At 37.9% G+C, this 17,530-nt stretch overlaps 2 protein-coding genes across 2 annotated transcripts; both read right to left on the reverse strand.

Moving 5' to 3' along the window:
* Nucleotides 1-1,821: 1,821 nt before the first annotated feature.
* Nucleotides 1,822-8,667, reverse strand: LOC112564580 (lanC-like protein 1). The gene is made up of 9 exons (XM_025239500.1): nt 8,312-8,667; nt 7,967-8,087; nt 6,491-6,710; nt 6,076-6,220; nt 4,991-5,131; nt 4,509-4,691; nt 3,242-3,418; nt 2,821-2,893; nt 1,822-2,261 (listed from the first exon to the last, which is right to left on the reverse strand). Exons 1-9 carry the CDS (start codon nt 8,579-8,581, stop codon nt 2,185-2,187), a joined length of 1,407 nt encoding a protein of 468 aa, XP_025095285.1. The 5' UTR covers nt 8,582-8,667; the 3' UTR covers nt 1,822-2,184.
* A 666-nt stretch (nt 8,668-9,333) lies between these two features.
* Nucleotides 9,334-15,889, reverse strand: LOC112564581 (lanC-like protein 1). The gene is made up of 10 exons (XM_025239501.1): nt 15,820-15,889; nt 14,926-15,071; nt 14,415-14,544; nt 14,062-14,290; nt 13,153-13,297; nt 12,510-12,650; nt 12,020-12,205; nt 11,633-11,809; nt 11,343-11,415; nt 9,334-10,841 (listed from the first exon to the last, which is right to left on the reverse strand). Exons 1-10 carry the CDS (start codon nt 15,872-15,874, stop codon nt 10,765-10,767), a joined length of 1,359 nt encoding a protein of 452 aa, XP_025095286.1. The 5' UTR covers nt 15,875-15,889; the 3' UTR covers nt 9,334-10,764.
* Nucleotides 15,890-17,530: the final 1,641 nt, after the last annotated feature.

Below are 17,530 nucleotides of genomic sequence, written 5' to 3' on the forward strand. Positions count from 1 at the left end.
CACAGAGGCTACCGGAGTCGGAAAGTCTTACCCGTAAAAAGACTATTTTTAAGATTTAGAAAACATCCTTACGAAGATCTTCTGTAAATTCTTCAGTTATTTGTTTGTACGTTAACTTTGGAAAGATTTACATGACAGTAAAAAACTAATGATGGAATAATGTCTAATGATACCAGATAATGATACGTTCAAGATAAGACTTGCCGAATTCAAAGTAATCCACCCTTTCCATTCTCAAGATACACACCAACAAACATCAGCATGTACCGGTCAAGGCCACTCGCACAGACGTCAGAGTTGTACATAGCGAATCAACAGGGGCTGGGAACCAATTAAATCTATTTCCTTTATTTCTTATGGGAAAAACTGTTTCGGATAACGAACATTTCGGATAACGAACAACTTTCCAGAACGGATTATGTTCGTTAACCGAGGTTCCACTGTAATAGTATGTTGCTTGCTTGTATGTACGAATGGGTGTCTTAAGGGGGTGGGTGTGTCAAATAACAAAAAGTGAGATAGCTGAACACACTAATAAGGTATGATTTATACAGCTCGTAAGGGGTGCGCTCTTAGCGCTTGAGATAAGAACAAGACATGGACAACACACGAAGGACGCAAAGATAAATAACAGTAATGATGACTAATAAAAGACAAGTATAGAAACCGTAAAGAGGAATCGAGCAACAAGAACTGTGGATATCGCCATTTTGCAGAGGACGAGAAGGGAAGAAGCGAAAAGAAAAAAAGAAACGAAACCCCGACTAGCTGTATTACTCCACTCTGTATAAAAGTGTGTGTCTGGGAGGGCTGAGAGGTGGTGGCATGGGAACCAGGGGTGGGGGCATGCGGGCAGCCGCCCCCTCAAAAAAATTACAGAGGCAAGAATGTGAACGTTGTTCACTGTCAGCATGGAGGTTGCTCTCTTCATTCCCAAAGCCGGCCATCCACCTATGCCACTGAGTGGGTGTGTTAGAGAGATGGTCCACGCACTTGTATAAAGCGAGATAGTGACAGCAGTGCGAGAAAGAGCCAAGTGAGAGAGTATGAGGAGGAGGAGGAAGGACTGGGGATCTGGCTTAGATGCTGCAGCTGGGTATACGGCTCTGTGGGTGCGAAGAATGGGCGAGTGAGTGTATCAGCTTAATGGAAAAAGACATTTTGGCAAAGTACGCCAGTTCTTCATCTGCTTTTGCAATGCAAACGTTCATCGTTCAGAGTCAATAAGCCAAAAGCGTTTTAACACACAGAACCTGTCTGTCGTACGTTTGTCCAAGCTTATCAGCCCTTCACTCTCGCTGCTAGAAGCTGTTGGTATCTGACCTAAAATTCTCATCATACTAGGTATGTAGATGCTTGCGGACGTGCATCTCCCTCTGATGTTAGTTTTAGTAAATTACCTCAGAAAAGATGATTTCCTATTGGTACACACATAGCTGAATAAAAGTGTCTTGTTCTAATTTTATGCTTGCGGTGAGCGTTAGCCGCTGTATCGTCAGCAGTGTAAAGCATTATAAGACGCTTGAAAATAAAATGTTACAGTGAACGGTTTTACTAGTAAAACAAATTGTAACTGTTGTAATTCCATAAGTGTCCAAATCTTCTACACACCAAAGGAAGATGATGTTGGAGCTGATAAGTGAAAGTATTGCACGGATTGGTGTAATTTTTGTGAAAAACAATCTGCCATATCGTCACCTTGCTTCTCCTGATGTGATGACAAGAAAGAAACGAGACAGATGGAGATGTTGAAAGATTAACAAAAGCATTGCAGAGAGATTGTACTCCAAGTGCTTGATGAAGTATACAGTGAACACCAAATTCATCTCTAAAACTTTTATTTGTAATTCATGTTATAATTAAAAACATCGCGATGGCAAATGAATGCATCTAGGGATGTGCAAACATTAAGTGCAACCAAGTTATTCTGATGGCAATACTCATCCAGCATCTCCATGACCCATACACAAAATATGCTTATAATTCTTATATTGTTAGCTGTCTGTTTGTAGTCTTTTGTACTTTTATCCATATGGGATAATGCCCTTTACATATAAATTCAATTATTACTTACACAAAACAGAGAAACATTGACACGGACACATTACTCTCTCTCTCACAGTGTAAGAGTAACCGTAAATTTTACGAGACAGTCAAAATAAAACAAAAATTCAGCCCTTTGTTTCAGTACTCAAAACAAGGGAACCGGGCACTCATTGGGTCTAGCAGATCTACCAAGAAGTAAATTGTCCCAGCCATGCCTGTACAAAAAACAAAGTGAAATTTATTCATATTCCTTAAGACACTATTAGTAACTTAGCAGTACTCACTCTAATACCCACACTATCTCTTGCTCTTTGTGTCCTTCCCTTTCACAGTCACTACAGTGAAAGTAATTATAAGCTTGTTAGTTTTACTGTTAAATATCATTAACACAATGAACAATTAAATGCCAGTATTAATAGCTCTGGCTACTGGATGTAGTGCTAACTATAATTTTTTCACACAGATTAATGCACTTTATATGTCGATATCACATTTAGGCAGCTCATTTTCGCTGGTTAAATCACATATTTTATTAAAAAGAAATGAAAAAAATAAAAATGCTCCAACGTTTATAACCAGTTTGAATGTCAGAAATGTCAGAGCTTGGCATTTAACAACCAGAAAGGTTTGTGTTCTTCTGAGCTGGACAAATGTCTATTTAAGCAGGAGAAGCATAAGAAGTAATTTGCTTTTATATTTGGTCTTTTTGTCATTAAGAATAGTCCTTTCAAAATGAAGATGAAATGCACAGCTACTTCCAAGAAGCTATCTTACCTTCAAACATTGAGAAGGGAGTATCTGGTATTCTACAGCCATGTTTTCCATAATCAAAACACCACTCTGCAAACTACCAGCAGAATGTCAAAAGATACAGTCATGTTCCGTGCAATCAACGAATTCTAACAATAAACAGTACTATTCTTCAACTTCAAAAATAACAGTAAAGTATCATACAGAAGCCCTTGTTTGATGAAACTATAAAAAGTTATTTTAAATGCACACAAAGAAAATGTTTGAATCTCAGAAGGAAGTTATAAATGCTAACAGAACAAAGCAGTAAATGATAGTAAAGGCCCCTCAAGAGTGCCAAGTACTGATGATGAATACTCTCTCACTAACCAATGGTTGTGGAATTATTTGAAAATTACTGACATCACACCCCCCAAAGAACCATACTTTACGTATTCTTACAGACCTTGCAGGCCCTATACAAGTATTTCTTGTCATGTGTGAGATGGAACAGTGTAAGGAAGGCATAGGCATTGCCTGCTGCTCCATGACAAAGGCCATAACCTTTCTTCAGCAAACCACGTTTCCATACTACATTACCACATTCCTCTGCTGCATCTAGGTACTCCTTTTTCTTGTAAGTCTGAAAACATATTTATGCCAATTTTTACAGCATGCAGTTTGCACTTATTAAAAAGAAAACATACACACACAACTTTCTGACACAGAATGACACTTATATTATTATTATTATTGCCCTTCGCACCTCCTGGTGCATAGGCCATCGACGCCAGTTTACTGTTGTCGATGTTTTAGTAGCAAGGATATGTTTTTACGGGGTGGGGGTGCTGGCCCCACGCCCAACCCTCCTACTTTTTCAGCCGGGCTTGGGACCGTCATTGGCGGAGAGCAGCCAGCCCTATAAACAGGTGCCACGTGCAGAGAAAGAACAGCATGCCCGAGACGAGAAATGAACTCAGGGCAGCCAACCTTCACTGTATTGGTGACAGGCGCTAACAGCGCTAACCGTTGCGCCACCGGGCCGCTTACAGAATGACACTGCCAGAAGTAAAATCAAATAAATGAAGACATAAAGCAATTAAGCCAAATATTTAATGAACAGCTAAAATCTATGTGACGATATAGTCAAATAATCCCTTTCCCATCATCAAAATGCCCACCACCACCACTATCAAATATTTCACACCACCTCAAAAAACAGAAGCAAGGTGATTAAGAAAAATATGTAAATTTCATCCTCTCCATTCGGCCCATCTATTCATTATTTCTCCGGTAACAAAGTATGTGATTAGCACCTGTGATCAATGAACGCCATGAACAGTGTGATACATCATGCTAGTACACCAATCACAACACTGCCAGCAATAAACACCAAACAGAGAACAACATTTTGGATTATTCAGATACTGAAAGTCTGCATTTATCATGCTATAGTAGCAGTTTTTTAGAACCAGAGGAAGCTGTACAACCATTTATATAACCATACAAGAAAGGGAGTTTCTATGTATCAGTTTAGATCTTCAGCAATTCTAAAATAAATATAAAATGAACATGCTAAGCGCAACTTAGCAAAATCATCCAATAGAGTCTACAGCATGATAAGTATGAAAAAGCATACTCTGTACTAGCAAACTTTCTTCTTGAAAACCTTTATTTAAAATAATTAAATAAATATGTGACTTTGGCTTTGTAACAAATGAAAACATCCTTGCCTGGTAGGCTAGAGCAAACATGGCTACCCAGCCTGGCGCCCCATGGCACCAGTGCACCAGGCGATCATCGCTGTCACCTACAACAGCTGGATAGTTGCCTGACGGGAATCGAAGAGAAAGCATGAAGTCTATGCATGGCTGCACCAGTGATTCAATGTGCGGCCGAACTTCTGGTTCTTTAACCTTTTGAAATGAATCAGAAATGGTAAGACATCTCTGAATAAAATATGCTGTTTCTCTCAGTCCATCAGTTCATTCTATACTGAAAGTTCCATCCACAAGCCCATTGTTTCCTGATTCATCCATTGTCTCCCCCTTTATTTCTTGTAGATCATCTACATTTTTAAATCAAAACTTCCAAAACAATGTTTACACTTTCTTTGATGTAGTTCTAAAGTGAAATTTATTAACTATCTGCAAAGGCCATCTTTTGTGCAGTTCCAATTAATGTAAATGTTATTGCAATGCAATTGTAAGCTTACCAAAAGCAGTGTGTAGAAAATGCCAGCCAAGCCATGTGCTGCTCCCAAATAGTACTGGTCATACCATGAGTACATCAGTGGATGCTGCCATTTCTCCTTTTGTGACAATGTCTTGCCAGAATAGAGTATTGCTTTCGTCACCTAAAAAAATTCAAATGGCCTCCTTCATGAATGCTTGGTCCGTAACTGTATTTTCTGATTACAAAGAAAAGTAAGTTAAAAATAAAAATAAACTAGCACAGTGATTGCAGCCATGCACTTCCATATTTCATATGCCTAAAAGCAAAAACAAATACCATGAAACTCTTAGAGAAACAGACTAGACTTCAAACATCCACTTTTTCAAAAATGTAAATGATAGGATTAAGGGTAGCCAATACCTTTCTCTGCATATTCTTATCTCCTTACCCCACACTCCCTCCCCCAGCCCCCCTCCAAAAATACTAAATAACAACAGACAATGAAATCGTGAAATGGTGCCAGTTAACACTAATGATTATTCTCCAAAATCCTTAACAGAAATTCATATGAAAAGAAAACAAATGGCTAAAACATGAGGAACGTCTCTTTTAAGATCAGAGAGCTAAATTATTTCATGAGAAAGTGTTAAGCAGTGGCGTACCAAGTAACTTATCCCCTCATGTTGCCCAGTCACCAATGTCAGTTAAAATATTTGCTTATGCTTACAGCAAATCAATTAACATGTTAAGAAAGAGCAAAGATTTGGGGCTTGTGAAAATAACACCGTTGACATATTTAACACTTACAAAACACAAATTTTAATAATAATTTCTATAAATACAACACCTTCTCCTCAGCACCCAGTCATCCACATTCAATATCACAAACTAAACAAGTCATCAACAGCTCAACCCATCCACCAAAAACAAACGCAAAACTGAAGAAGCCCAGAGCAAAAAAAAAAAAAAATGTGGCTATATTGCTATCACGATTTCTTTGCATGTTGACTAATAAGTTAAGTGTGCTAAATTTAATCTGAGCTTTTTCCTAAGCTCTTCCTCTAGACAAGAATGTTGCCCCCACATATGCCACTGTTGTGAAGAGAACCCCATCCCACAACCTACACTGACGATGACTTCTTTCTTGATACTGTCAGCACCAAGATGTTTCTGCACAAACATTACAGCTGCAAGGTAGCCAGCTCGCCCATACAAGTGTTCATTAGGCATTTTTCGATCCTTGCAGACATGTTCCTGCAATGACTCCAGTCTGCAAATAAAATGAATGCCATTTTCAAATCTGCTCAAGATCAGAATGTTCTCGTAAAATTGGATAGTGTAGATGAGAATATGTCCCTAAATAAGGCTTTTGTTTGTAAGCACTACTTTATCTTTGTCAGCATTTTTCAGCTCCTTTCCAGATACTTGCACAAGCGTTTCTGATGTATTGATGAACATATATTGCAAACGATTCCATTAGAAAAGAACAACAAATCTTTACACATGGACACATTAACAACCAAATTTCTTTACATCCTACCTCTCTACACATTCTTTGCTTGTTTTGGAATCACCAAGCTTTGCATGAACTACAGCTGCCACAGCCAGCACACCAGCATCTCCACACAAGAAGGAATGTACACCAGATTTCAAATGCTTCAAAGCTGGTTTCAAATATACAGCTGCTGTTTCAAGAAAGTGCTGACGTTCCTCTGCATGGCCAAACTTTTCATAAAGTTGTAGGAACAACAATGCAAACCCTGAAGAAGAATAAATATCACCAGTTTTGCAGCTTTTCACATAAGCCATTCTAAATATTTTTTTCAATCTTGACTTTTTAAAATTATTCTTGGTTTGGAAGTGGATAACAACAACAGCTAAACCCAGATACACATAAAACAGCTCTTTCAAGACATGTGAAACACAGCTGTGGAATGGGTATATGACTCTGTGAAGGGTTAGGCAAGATAAGGCAGTGAGGAAAGAAAAAATAGAAGGACACCACCCTCACAAAAGAGTTGGCCCAAAAGTAATGTCTGTAACACCTCACAGCCAACAATAAAAAGGTTACAGGACTACTTCAGTACAGGAAATCCATAACTGGATTATAATAGACTTCTATGCAGTTTAGATGAGGCCATCACCTCATGCTTAGTGAATTAGTGTCTTTGCATGCACATCAGTTTTAATTCACATGCATTTTGCTTTTTTACAAATGGTAGATTACAAATATAACTAAATAAAAAAAATCGCTTTTATTAAAGATCAAGAATAACAGACTTTAAAAAATTACTTTTAGTGTTCTTTGATGCAAGGAAGAAAAATGCAGAAGGAATGTAAGAAGAATAAATTGAAAGGTAAACATTTTGGAAATAGAATATTTTTAACATTTGAGTGAAAACAACTGAGAAAAATAAGTCAATCAAAATGCACTTTAAGTCAGCAAAACTAACTGTGTTATTTCTATTACTATTTCTAGGTGTATTATTTCAGACAAGATTTGTGCTTATCATTTTTATTAGGGCATATGATGCTTGGCACGAGATCAATGCATATCAGCTATCCTAACAAGACTGAAGGCATGTACTCTTCCTGCAATTAAGTGGAAGTTGCTTAGGATCCGCAAGAACAAATCTGAACACATTACACACTTTCTTAACTCATGCAAACAAGAAACTGCAAAACAAAAACTGCATTATGATGAAAATTTGGTAAACTTTTTATGACTTGGGTTTCAACTTAGATATGCTCCCAGAAAATTCTTTTAAATCTTCAACTCTTTAAAGTAAATGTGAAGTGTGCATACATAAATTATGTGCATTTAGGAATTTTTCAATCTTAATTATAAGTTTCAGACGAACTTTCTGCAAAGCTTTGGATAAAGTTTAATTTACTAGAGGACTGGTGTTTGTATCATATATTCTGTGCTTAGTACTTATTGTAGTTGTATGCGCTTTGAATCTTTATAGAGATTTAGAGGGTTAAAAATATTACAACCATTACAATGTTTTCTCACCAGTCTGGCCAGTATATATTGAGTAATCATCTTTCTTAATTGTTTGCCGAATGCCCCCTTGTAGTCTAGTCATCAGATCCTGGATGCTACAACGCACTTTCTCCGCAAAGGCTTCATCCATCTGAAAGAAAATAGGACTAAACATGTCTTTACTCTGATCGAAGATATTAATATTTGTGCCTTTTGTAACTTCTGCAAATTTAAATTTTATTTTTGCAATTACACACCGATAAATACAAATGCGCAGGACTGTGCCAACTGCCGTATCTGCACAACGGATGGCGAAGCAAAATCGTGGTTAATGCTGAAAGAAAAAAAAATGCAAACTTCAACTCGGAAAGTTACCTTGCCAGCATCGTCCAGCAATTTTTCGCCATGATAATCTGGATATGGGTTAGAAAATTCGCGTCGGTTGCTCATCGTTTCACCAGCAAAACAACGACTTTCATGTTCTATGCCGATTGTTTCCCTTTCGACAAGTAGCTTCCCTTTAACTGTTGCACGGCGTCGTTCGGGAAATCGCCAGCAGTACGCGGTCACTCCGCGCGTTAGTCCGTTTATCCGTGACCAGGAGTGGATCCGACCACGTACAAGAATCAATTCAGCTATAGCCATGAGTCGACTTTAACACGATGACACAAGCTGCTTTTCAAATTTTGTTGGTAACTATTTGCAAACAAGACGAAAACACTATGACTATGGCGGACACATCTTCTCAGGGTACCCGGTGGCGCAAAGGTTAGCGCTTGTCACCAATACACCCATCTTGTATCATCCTGGGTTCAGCTCTCGTCTCGGGGACGCTGTTCTTTCTCCATGTGGCCTCAGTTTACACGGTTGGCTGCCATGCCATGATATATCCTACGTTGCTGGCTCGGCGTAAAACACCGATTCACCCCCTCCCTCCTTCTCAGGGTGCCCCACTTCCACCCTCTACCTTTAGTCATCGCTCTTCCATGCAGATTCTTACACCTGGAGGTCCTTTAGGAGTCAGGTTCATGCCTTTTGATTTTGGCGTCACTGCATCTCAGGCTACTTTGTGATCTAAGAAGAATACATTTTTTTTCTTTTTTTGGGGGTTGGGGTGGGGGGTATACGTTGCGCATTTTAACAGCGAATGTTCTAAACCTATAATTTTTTTTTTTTTTTACTTTGGTCTTACACACGATCCTTTAGAATTTATGTTCACACCCATTGTGAGAGGGAACCACCGCGATATCAAAGTGGTCCTAAGGCTACATTTTCAAGTAGCATGCAAACCATTAAGAAAAACACACAAACATTACCCAATATTAAGATGTTTGTTGTACATGCAATCATAATTTGAAAATCACACCTAAATCTTAAAACAGCAATGAACTCTGAAATATTTCACACATACTGACATTTATTTCATAAACACAATAAACAATGCACCTAAAATGCATATATGTTCATGGTAAAAAATGTTAACAGAAGAGCTTTTGCAAAAGACAATTTGATTATTAGTCAAGATACTGAATCCAGTGAATGCTATGACAATAGAGATTTCTTTAAGCATCCTTTGTACAAATAAGGAAACTGAAAAATCAGATATAGCTACCTCTTCAGCACTATCTTGTATCACTAAACACATTCTGGAACATATGGCTTATGAACATTTAGCTGCAAAAGAATGACTAGAGATTCTGAAATAAGCCGGAGAAGATATGTCGGTCACACTGTTTGCACTGATCTCTTGACATATAGATGACGAAGCCAAAAGCAGAAATACATTTTTTATGAATAGCTGCGATCAGCAGTGGGACGGAGGAGGGTGCTCTACAGATCACAATCTGTGCAGATCAAGAAAACATAGTAACACCTATCCATATTACAATTTTATTGACAAGGTGCAGTTTTTTATAAATACGAATTCCGTTTTGCTAAGTAGTTTCTTTGAAAACTGTTGATAAATTGTTAATATTAGTTTAAGAATAGTCAGGCCACAAAAACAAAAATGATCTATTCAGAATCTAGTGCATTATATGCAAATTAAGCATGACACCACATAAATTGTGCACAACTACTATTAAATAAAAGCACAATGTGTGTTTGAAATACAAAGTCACAAATACTGTGCAAAGATTATCTTATGTATAACAAATATTTTTTTTTAAACTTGATCATCATATTAAGTACACTACAGCTGATGAGTTTGGGGTGGGGAGAGAATTGGTGTTTTACATGGAGCCAGCAACTTAGGCCATATCCAACCAAAGCAGCCATCCCTGTAAATAGGCACCACATGCAGAGAAAGAACAGTATGCCTGAGATGAGAGCTGAACCCATGACAGCCAACCTTTATTGGTAAGAGGCACTAACCGTTGTACCACTGGACCATCCCCACAGCTGATGAGAACTTTCTACCTAACATATATACTGAATAATAAAGGCATACCATTTGCTTTCAAAATGTTTAGTTCACATGGTTCTTACCTGGTACTAAAATAACTTTATAACAATTTCACAAAAGCCTCAAAATACAATAACAGTTGAACTTCAGCAATAACCTCAAAAGGTGAAACTTAATGAGCAAGATTCATGCATGCACACATACATATGTGTACACAAAGCCATTTCCAATAGACTTACAATCATTGCCTTTGTCTTGAATTACACAGACATTTTGCAGTAAAAGATGCTTTCAAAGATAATTGTCCTTAGATGGTACATAAACCTGGGCAGATGTAAATTAAAAGTTGTAATGATAAAATATATTAAATGAACAATTTTGGAATATCTTGTTGCATATTTATGAAAAATATTTCTTCTGATATTCAGTATTCATAAGCAGGAAATCTTGCATTTAGAGGATCCAGCATGTCCACAAGAAAGTAGATAGTCCCAGCAATCCCTAGTATGAGATCAGAAGAGATAGTTTGATTTGGCTGTATACTGGCATAAAATTTTGACATTCTCTTTCTCTTCCTTCCTTCCTCCCCTACCCCACAATAAACGTAAACAGTTTGTGCATAAAATGTTTTTAAAGCAACTGATCTTAACTGATAAATTTAGTTTTACATTTTATTAAATTTATTACTTTATAATCCATTAAATACAAAAGTAACAAAACTGCAGAATATTCTCAGGGCCAGTTTTGTGTGAGGGTGGTGTACATCTCTCTCTCAGTGCCTTACCTTTACCAACCCTCTGTGGTGGAGTCACTCCCAACAGCTAGGATGATTGTGGTAAGTTTGCTGCGCTGCAAGGGTATTAAACAGGCACACCTCTGGGTTTGGATGCCAATGCTTTAACCATATGGCTATCTGTTTTCCCATTGAAGACTTGCTGTGAAATGCTCAGGTGTAAGCAGCTGACAATCATTACTTACAAACAGTAAAAATAATATAATTACCTTCAAACAATGAAAATGGATGGTCGGGTGTAAAGGACTGATGCCTTCCATAATCACAACACCATTCTGCAAACTGAAATGAGAACACATATAACTATACAAATTAAATAGATATGAACCTCTAGGGGCTATTTTGGAAAACCATCTTGTTTCATAACTGGTCCAGGAAAATGTGTGTAAAATTATATCCTGACTTAGAGTCAGAGGCGCAAATCGGTTTGATTTTCTTAACTGTTTCATTTTTCACATCATTATTTCCCTTTTGATATCATATACCAGAAAATGCTCACCTTGCATGCCCGGTACAAGTGTTTCTGGTTCTGTGTGAGGCGGAACAGTGCAAGAAAAGAATAGGCATTGCCTGCTGCCCCATGACAAAGACCTAAGCCCTTCTTCAGCAAACCACGTTGCCATACCACATCACAGCACTGCTCTGCTGCTTGGAGGTACTTCTTGTCATTATATGTCTACAGAATACACACACCAACACCAATATTTATAACAATAGAAATATACTTTTACCATTTTGGTTTTTGGTTTGTTTTTTTTGTTAAATGTGGATTACTGGTTTCAATGACTAAGAGCTTCACACTTTTCAATGCCTGCATTTAATTTAAGGAGCTAAGAAATTAAAATAAGTCTTTTGTACCCACCAACATGACCCTTGTGATGCTTACCTTGTAAGCAGTAACAAACATGTAGACCCACCCTGGAGCACCATGGCACCACTGAACAAGTCGATCATGAACAATACTGCCAACTGAAGATGGAAAGTTTCCTGACGGATACTGAAGAGTCAGCATGTAGTCTACACAAGCCTTCACGGTATTCTCTATCTGAGGCCGGACCTCTGGGTACTTTACCTGTTTTGTCAAATAAGACATCTCGACTGCCAATATCATTTCTCTCTCTCTGAAATTGTCACAATCTCTCAACATCAAGAAGCAGGAAAAAAAAATAAAACACCCAAGGCCAAGCCAATATAAATTTTTCTATATAAACTGCATCAATCAGCAACAGGATTGTACATCATAACAATTTTTAATAAATTCTTTTCAGAAAATGTCTGAAGGGAAAACCATACATAAAATAAACATATTTAGAACTTAATGCATTCAACATAAATCTGGACGAACATATAGAGCCAAATGTGATGATCTGCCTTACTAGAAGAAGTGTATACAAGATGCCAGCAAGTCCATGTGCTGCACCAAGGTACTTTTTTTCATGCCATTCATACATGAGTGGTGGACAGCCCCGCTGCTGTGCTGCCATAGACTGACCAGAATCGAGTAAAGCTTTTGTCACCTTCAACAAAAAATACAGTTTGAAAATTCTTTCATGCTGGTATTTTCATCAACAGTTAAGCAAACAATTCTTGAAAATGTTTAGACTTATCAGGATAAGGACAAATACCAGAATGCTTTCATATATCTATTCATAGGAGTTAAATAATGAAGTATCATGTTGGAAAATTGGGTCCATTTACTTATTCAGCAGTTTTACAATAGTTTAAAGGGGAAGGGGCCTTTTTTTATTTTTGCCATAAATAGCATCAGGAGAAAGAGTTGCAGAGCGGAGGGGTGAGTGAGAAAAAAGAGAAGCATTATTTTCAGAATGCGTAAGATTATAACAGGAAGCTTTACAGTGAATCCAAAAATTTGCTTATGATTCTAAACCATTTTGAAACAAAGCAAACCCTAGGAAGTATACTCTTAACATTGAGGTTTTTTAAAAACTAATATAACATATTGCTTATGATCAGTCTTGAAGCTGTCAAATATAATCATTTTTAACAAGCAACCAGTACCTTAATAATGACTTCCCTGTCTACTTTGTCCATACCAAGATGATGCTGAACAAAAAGTAAGGCTGACAGGTAACCTGCCCGTCCATACAGATGCTCATCTGGAAGAGTCTGATCTCGAATAACATTGATGTGCATTGACTCCAGTCTAAATTCAAAGTGAAGAAAAAGAAGAATGAGAAAATTCTTTAATAAAATTGGCAAGACTTACTGAGGAGTTTACAGGTAGTGAAAGCTACATTTCACATTCATCTGGGGTATGGAACAGAACCAGGTAGTTAATATTCCAGACTATTTTTCATTCTAGAATTGGTATTACAGTACATCTTTTTCTCTATTGGGAGCTCCAATAACTAATAAACTATAACAAAACTATTCACCCATAATTATCAGAGGCACACCATAATTAGTGTTTTGTGTTACAGATAAGAAAACTGAAGGTTTATTTGCCAGGTCTGTTCAAAAGTTCTATTGCACTTGATAAGAGGGACTTAATTAAAACACTTTTCTTGCTAATCTTCAGCTAGAGGCTAGCATTTAGAAATGGTGAGGTAGCAGGCAAGACAGATCTGTGATAATACTGACAGCTTTTAATCTCACAGCCTATGTTTGTGTATGTTTTCATGTGTATGTGCCAGCATGTATGTGTATGTGCCAGCTTGTATAGTCCTGAAAGCTGCATCAAACTCCAGTGAATAATAATCATTGCAAGGATAAGTAGCAATGACTCCATTACTGTAGATAAAATTATAGCTGTTGATAAATACAACAAATGTAAAATAAGAATCGGTACATTGCATTTTACTATATTTCTTCTAAACCCATGGAAACCAGGCAAACATACACACACATACCTTTTCTCTGCCTTAAGCTGCTCTTAAACATGGATTGCAATATCAGAAGGTTAATTACCTTGATATGCACTGTGCAGCACTTCGCTCATCACCAAGTTTGCTATAAACATAAGCCCCTAGTGCCAAAGGTCCAGCATCACCACAGAGAAATGTGTGCTTGCGACCCTGTGGGTGTGCAAGTGGTTCTCTGAGGTGTTCCAAGGCTTTCTGTAAGTATGTATCCTCTGTATCACTGCTGTCTCCCCATCTTTTGGAATTATGCAGGTGGACAAACAAAAATGCATAACCTAGAAAAAAAATGTTTTCTTCTATGTAAATGAAATTTAGACATTAATTTATAATAACACTAGAAGACAAAATCTAAATTCCTATTTGCACATAAGCCTACATCAATAACTTACATATACTTACCACTAGTTCCAGTATATACTGAAAAGTTTGGGCGACCTGAGGTATTCTCCTGGCACAACCCTACTCCTTCAAAATGTAGTAATAGTCTCCCAATTGTTTCCTTTAATCGTTCTGCAACACTGCCTATAAGCTTGTAGAAAAGAAATGAAACACCTTAATGACAGGAATCATTTAAAGACACTAAAGTGTTCTTAACTAAAATGAAATAAAAATTTTATTTATAACCTTGCTGTGAAACTCAAAACATGGTTTCTGATAACACTATTGATATCCGATTTTCACGACTATAGTGCTTTCATTTTAATTGCTGGGAGGGGGAGGACTATAACCCCTCTACACCTTCATTAATGATCAAAGGTCGATTTAAATGTTTTACGACAAAAATATAAGACTGGTGAATATTATACTGCTATGTTGATGCAATGATCATTTCACGGTTTCACTCGAACAAAGAGTAAAGACTGAGTCTGCATGCGATCAATATAGTACGAGATTAAAATACGATTAACACCTTTTTATCTTCTCCAAGGAGCTTTTCTCCGTTGTAATCTTTAAAGCTGTTCGTGTGATAACGGGATTCGTCTACAGCCATTGCAATAAAACCTTCGTTACACAACCGTCTACAATCAGCTAACCGGCAATAGCAGACGAGAATCTCTGGAAAACCGGAAGTACGTTAGATTTGCAGGATGTCTTTCCGGTGCAGCGGAGAATGTATTCTGTACAAAACATATACATGTATACTTCCCAAGGTATTATTTTTAAAAAAAAGACAAAACAAGCTACAACATTCTCTAAGTAACTTTACGCCTTGTCAGAGCACTTTCTTGTCTTAGTTCTAATTTCGTTCTCTGCTTACTTGTTCGCTTTGAGTGGTCAAAGGGGGTAGCATCGCTTATTTAAATGGCACACTGTTTAATACATTATAGAAGTGTGCATTTACAATACATTTAGTACAGCATAAAAGAATCCTTGGAGGCAGTTATAAGGTGGATGTATCTAGTGTCTTATGCCCAATTAGTGAGTAAAGCAAATTAGCCCGTTTTTAACTTGCACCACATGATGAAAACGAATTGAGCGTCCAAAGTGATAGCCCACGATACCCGGTGCTCATTATCTTGCATTGGCTACCGAGGGTGGAGCCTGGGGGGAATGGCATTTTATGCAGAGCCAGCAGCTAAGGCTATATCACAGCAAGGCAGTCAGTCCTGTAAACGGATACCACATGCAAAGAAAAAAGTAGTGTGCCCGAGACCCGAACTCAGGACAGCCAACTCTCACTGTATTGGTGACAGGCTCTAACGGTCTAACCGTTACGCCATCGGGCCGACACATTGGCTGCCGAACCACCTTACAGACTCGCGCATCCGTCTAACTCTAAACACATACGAATTTATTGCGTCACCTGAAAGTGGTGGGTGGGATGTGTTCGATGAGACTGCATACTCAGCAAAGCACATTATCAATAATCGAATACGGGATAGAAACCAAGCTAGAGCCCTTCCATCAGTAGCTGTTCTTCGATCCCTGTAATGTTCGCCATTGAAATCACGTAAGTGTATTCCGGTTATGTTTAATCTGAATCAAAATGTGTTCTTCGCTAAAAGTGGTCATGTATGCACCTCCTAAAAAATTTTCTCTTGAGGTCAGTCACTTGTTCGTTCTGATGATGTGCGAGAATTCCTTCAGAAGCTTATTTAAGATTGCAAAATCGTCTCCAGACTATCGATCATGTGTGCGTGCGTACAAGCTTACTTGGGCCAGAGATTTTTGATTGGGACGAACAGGAATCAATTTTTATTTTCTTGATAAAAGATGTGAGTTTCAAGAAAACGCAGACCTTTTGTTGTGTTTTTGATGGAATCGCAATTTCCGAGAAATGCGCAGAGGAAAATGACTTCCATCTTCTCATCCCCGCCACCCAATTTTTTTTTTTTAACCTCGTTTTCTGCAAATTGTGTAGAGATGTAGAGTACATGTGGCTTGTAATATACGTCTCTCCTGTACCACTGTTTTGTACTTCGCGCTCACACTTCCTTCAGTCAACAGTTGGTCTGTCTGGTGCCACTGGCCTGCTAATTACAAGTCCTTTGATCTACACTAAAGTGTTCAGCGCATATCTCGTCATCCCCAGCACTTCACTTAGGAAGGTTGTAGACGGGCTCCATTCCAACTTCTAGTGAAGTGGAAAGTTGTTACGCATTTCACTCGCTCACTCTTTCTCTCATTCCCCGCACCTCTCTTTCTTACACACCACAACTGCTGTCGTCGGTTTAGTGATATTGACTTTTAGCTGCTCGATCGTCGTTGAATATCTCAAGGACTATGATCAGCACAATTTTTTTTTCTTTTATATGGAGCCACAGACATCTTAGAACAATACTAACATCATTAGTAAAATATGCTCCGGAGCAAACGTAGCCTACGAATGAAAATAATATTTCTGCTAAATTCAATGCAGATTGGACAAGTAGTATAGGATTTGCTTGGGGTCCGACTCAGAACGACAAAAACAAAGCCAGCTTGCTCCATCACGCTCTGCATAGCTTATGATAGTATGCTAGTGCTGTAGAATGAATAAATAAGTCTTCGTTGTCGTTGACGTTGTCGTCATAATCATCATCGTCGTCGTCGGGAATTCTACATAAAATGTAGCAGGACGGCGCTGTTAGACCACGAACTATATAAGTCCATGGATAGACTCATACTGAAAGCCGTTAAACATAGTCCGAGTCTTAAAATCACGTCATCAGAATGTTAACATTTACGTCATGCCACAGATTCTTCCCATTCAGTGATGTCAACATAAGCGTAAAAAGTGACAATGGTGACGATAATTATCTTCTTCAATAAAATAAACATTTATACATATTTATATGTTTTCAGATCCCTACTGCCTCATCCACCTTAACCTACTACCTCCTTCCTCCCTCATATAATAATAGAAGTATATAAACTTAATATAACTATAAACTTAGTTCTGTTCTCTCTCTTTCGATTGGTTCTACGCAGTCATCGAGAAACTATGGTTACTGTTGTTGTAGGGACAATTCGCAAAGAACTGTGGCATTGCTACATTAAAGCGAGTTTTAAATTGATATCTTCGAGGTCGGCCT

This window comes from Pomacea canaliculata, linkage group LG5 (genome assembly GCF_003073045.1).
Source record: "Pomacea canaliculata isolate SZHN2017 linkage group LG5, ASM307304v1, whole genome shotgun sequence".
Classification (NCBI taxonomy): Eukaryota; Metazoa; Mollusca; class Gastropoda; order Architaenioglossa; family Ampullariidae; genus Pomacea; species Pomacea canaliculata.

What these genes read in the sequence shown, in the direction of transcription:
- LOC112564581 (XM_025239501.1), bottom strand. Translation starts at nt 15,874, where the DNA reads ATGTGCTTTGCTGAGTATGCAGTCTCATCGAACACATCCCACCCACCA. An exon ending in ACTTGTACCGGGCATGCAAG is followed by an intron (nt 11,416 to 11,632) that starts GTGAGCATTTTC and finishes TTCTCATTTCAG; the next exon opens with TTTGCAGAATGGTGTTGTGA. An exon ending in TCCATTTTCATTGTTTGAAG is followed by an intron (nt 10,842 to 11,342) that starts GTAATTATATTA and finishes ATCTCATACTAG; the next exon opens with GGATTGCTGGGACTATCTAC.
- LOC112564580 (XM_025239500.1), bottom strand. Translation starts at nt 8,581, where the DNA reads ATGGCTATAGCTGAATTGATTCTTGTACGTGGTCGGATCCACTCCTGG. An exon ending in TGCTGGACGATGCTGGCAAG is followed by an intron (nt 8,088 to 8,311) that starts GTAACTTTCCGA and finishes ATTTTCTTTCAG; the next exon opens with ATGGATGAAGCCTTTGCGGA. An exon ending in AGAAAGAAGTCATCGTCAGT is followed by an intron (nt 5,132 to 6,075) that starts GTAGGTTGTGGG and finishes GAATTTTTTTAG; the next exon opens with GTGACGAAAGCAATACTCTA.